General features: G+C 30.5%; 1 protein-coding gene across 1 annotated transcript in view; it reads left to right on the forward strand.

Moving 5' to 3' along the window:
* Positions 1-3592, forward strand: part of LOC111083815 (tensin-4-like) — a 5065-nt gene extending 1473 nt beyond the window's left edge. Inside the window, exons 2-3 of the mRNA XM_022380508.1 lie at positions 564-735; positions 2463-3592. Of these exons, the coding sequence (XP_022236216.1) occupies positions 564-735; positions 2463-2669 (379 nt within the window). The 3' untranslated portion in view covers positions 2670-3592. The remainder of the gene's footprint in view (positions 1-563; positions 736-2462) is intronic.
* The last annotated feature ends 327 nt before the right edge of the window (positions 3593-3919 follow it).

The raw sequence follows: 3919 nt of genomic DNA on the forward strand, positions 1-3919 counted from the left end.
TAGTATTCAAGCTCACACTGTGACAGCTTCCAATTTCACTAATTAGGGTAAACTCTTGAAATTTACGTATTGAAACACATTTTTTATAACTTTTATATGAAAGTTTACCGCTGCTGTTATGAAAGAAGATTAATGTAAAATAATTTTGTTTTCCTAAATATTCGCACTTTCATTATATATAGATATACATGTGTGTGTGTGTGTGTGTGTATATAAGATGTAATACAGTTGTCATAAGACTCTATATGATGAAATATTGTATTTTGTTTAATAACTTATTACAGTGCACAAACAATGAAGCGAATAATTATTCATTGTTAAACAATTCGCTTTTGTAACGTGGCTCCACCGTGTGGTGAAAGAATAAACAATTTTTTCGATTTGTATGTTACTATAATTTTTAACCTCTCGTGTTTTATCATGAATTTTTATCGTTGCTAATAAGCTAGTCTTCGGCTTTTTGTTTAAGTTCTTAAAAGCTCTGGAATAATTCTCAAGAATGGTTATATTTTATTCTAATTTCATATATATATAATACTCATCACTTTCCTACTTATTGATAGAGAAATAGTTTTGGAAGTTTTAACTAACGAGCCAGTTGGATCGTTTATGGTACGGAAAAGTGCAAGCAAACCTGATTGCTACGCCCTCTCTCTGCGCGTTCCACGGACTTTCCAGCCCTCTGGGATCGCCCATTATCTCATCCTGAAAACTATTCGTGGCTATAAAATAAAAGTAAGACAAAAATGTATCACTTAAAATCCCCCCACCTTTCAGACAAGAGCATAGTTATTTTTACTGTTTGATTTCTGAGTTAGAAGCATCAAACACGTTAAGATAAAAAACTCTCAAAGTTCTTGTAAATATGTTAATTACACAAATTCTGAAAACATACTAACTTGTGTATATCAGTTAGTTTTAATGGATCACCGTGTTAAATTGTAAATTGGTTGACTCACCAGATGTCACTTTCATTAGTAAATATTATACGATAATAAGATGTATTAGCTGCAATTCTATGGTACACTACCTAACCTTTAGAATAATTATTAAAGACAATTTTCTGGTTAAGACTAGTTTGTTTTATAAACGAATTTCCTATATAGCAGGTATTAATTTCACCATTTTAAAATATCGTAAAGTTACTGAGGATTACATTACGCAACAAGTATTTTAGACTTAAGACTAGTTCGTCTTTCAAATTTTAAGAAGGTTCACATTAAAAGATACACAGTAAGTAGGTGTCGCTAGTAAATGTTTTAAATTTCTAAGTTGAAGACAGATAAGCCTTAAAATTTTGAAAGACGTTAAAAATAAACCAAAAAAAATCAATATAGAGAATATTTCGATGACGTATTGTCAAAAAAAAAAAGCTCACAAAAACCGTAGAGAAAGAAACTGGTCGGAAAAGAAAAGTTATTAATTTTAAACTTCAGGCTTTTCTTAATAATAATAAAACTTTCGTGTTGATTTTACTCTAACTTTATATATGATTATTTTTACGATACTACGGTGTTATTGAGTTTAATGATAAGAAAATTTTGTGTTTATTAGTCTTTAACTCTGTAGTTATTTTTGTTTTTCGTGTTATCGTTCCGGAACTTGTTTGTTATTATTGGTTAACCATCAGAAATGTATATATTGGTTTTCATGTATAAAGAGTAGTTAAAAGATAAAAGATTATAAGTTGTGTTTTTGATATATTTTTAGTCTATTTATGTAAATAATATTAAATGTATAATAAGTTATAGGTTTTAGACAGCAGCGATATCTCTTGTGTTAATTGGTAGAGACAACCGTATTGAATAAGTTTTTTACATTTTATAACATAAATTGAGTACTAATATCACTTTCTGGATGCCAATTTTTACGTTAGTCTATCCTTCACTGTATTTAATATATAAAAAGTAACCTTACGCGCTTAGAAAATAGCTTACTATGCTAAAACCTTTCAAACTAAGATAATTATTTCTGAACGAAGAGGGGGTAATTGTTTTTTTGTTTTTGCAGTATATTAGAACGCCAAAGTCTGATATTCATAAACAAACTAAATAAATTATCCAGAGAATAAAATTGGCTTTTTTATTAGAATAAATAATGCTGGTAACAGACAATGTTTGCTCCAAACGTTCGCTTAACCAATGAATGTATATTTAAGCACCATTAAGTTTTCACAAAGTTAAAGTAAAAAATTAAGCACACGTTGAACGTTCTCTGAAAATAATGGTCGTAAAAGAAAATTAAATATATATAAAGATAAATGTGAAATATGCTGTTAACGAGTTTAAAATTGTTTCATAATTAAAACTTCTAAATTAGTACGACCAAATGACCGTGAAAATTAAGCAATAATTTTTAATGTTAATTTGTTTTAGTTACTGCTATTCCATTGTATTCACTTTAGAAACTCGGAGACAAAAAAAATACGTTCTAATGAAAGTGTATTTATTCATTTTGTTTAGGGTTTTACAAAGGAGTTTGCTACACTTTCGGCCTTAATCACTCATCATTCGGTTATGCCTGAGATTCTACCATGCCCACTTTTGTTGTCAAGGTACAACAATATCTGGCAACGGCTCAACTGCCCTGAAGACCTTGTGGACATTAACCAAGATCCATCTTGTAATCTTTTAGAGTTTCGAAAGGCACTGGCTGATTTAAATTTTTAAATATATGTACATGTTTTCAAAAGGAGATATCAAAACTTGCGTCATCACTTCATATCATTACAAACTTGCGCGTATTTTTATTTATTCTTGGTCATTACTAAAAGTTCACTGTATCCATGTCATGATAATATATTTTGTGAGATAATTGTATAAACTTGTTGCATATCCATCATGGAACCTGTCACAGTGTGAGCTTGAACACTATTAAACAAATGTTTAGTTTACCCTAATTAGTGAAATTGGAAGCTGTCACAGTGTGAACTTGAACACTATTAAACAAATGTTTAGTTTACCCTAATTAGTGAAATTGGAAGCTGTCACAGTGTGAGCTTGAACACTATTAAACAAATGTTTAGTTTACCCTAATTAGTGAAATTGGAAGCTGTCACAGGGTGAACTTGAACACTATTAAACAAATGTTTACTTTACCCTAATTAGTGAAATTGGAAGCTGTCACAGTGTGAGCTTGAACACTATTAAACAAATGGTTAGTTTACCCTAATTAGTGAAATTGGAAGCTGTCACAGTGTGAACTTGAACACTATTAAACAAATGTTTAATTTACCCTAATTAGTGAAATTGGAAGCTGTCACAGTGTGAACTTGAATACTATTAAACAAATGGTTAGTTTACCCTAATTAGTGAAATTGGAAGCTGTCACAGTGTGAGCTTGAATACTATTAAACAAATGTTTACTTTACTCTAATTAGTGAAATTGGAAGCTGTCACAGTGTGAGCTTGAATACTATTAAACGAATGGTTAGTTTACCCTAATTAGTGAAATTGGAAGCTGTCACAGTGTGAGCTTGAATACTATTAAACAAATGGTTAGTTTACCCTAATTAGTGAAATTGGAAGCTGTCACAGTGTGAACTTGAACACTATTAAACAAATGTTTAGTTTACCCTAATTAGTGAAATTGGAAGCTGTCACAGTGTGAAGTTGAACACTATTAAACAAATGTTTAAGGTTTTTGGAGTTTGTTCATTTAGTGGTTCATGCACTTCATGTTTGTACATTCAGTACTTCATGCATTACATGTGGTTTGTATGGTGCTAAAGTACTTTTGTGTGTTCTTGTGGTTTGTATGGTGCTAAACTAATTTTGTAGGTTATTGTGGTTTGTGTGGTGCTAAACTAATTTTGTGTGTTCTTGTGGTTTGTTTGGTGCTAAACTAATTTTGTGGGTTCTTATGGTTTGTACGGTGCTAAACTAGTTTTGTGGGTTCCTGTAGTTTGTATGGTGCTAAA

This window comes from Limulus polyphemus, unplaced genomic scaffold (genome assembly GCF_000517525.1).
Source record: "Limulus polyphemus unplaced genomic scaffold, Limulus_polyphemus-2.1.2 Scaffold11341, whole genome shotgun sequence".
Classification (NCBI taxonomy): Eukaryota; Metazoa; Arthropoda; class Merostomata; order Xiphosura; family Limulidae; genus Limulus; species Limulus polyphemus.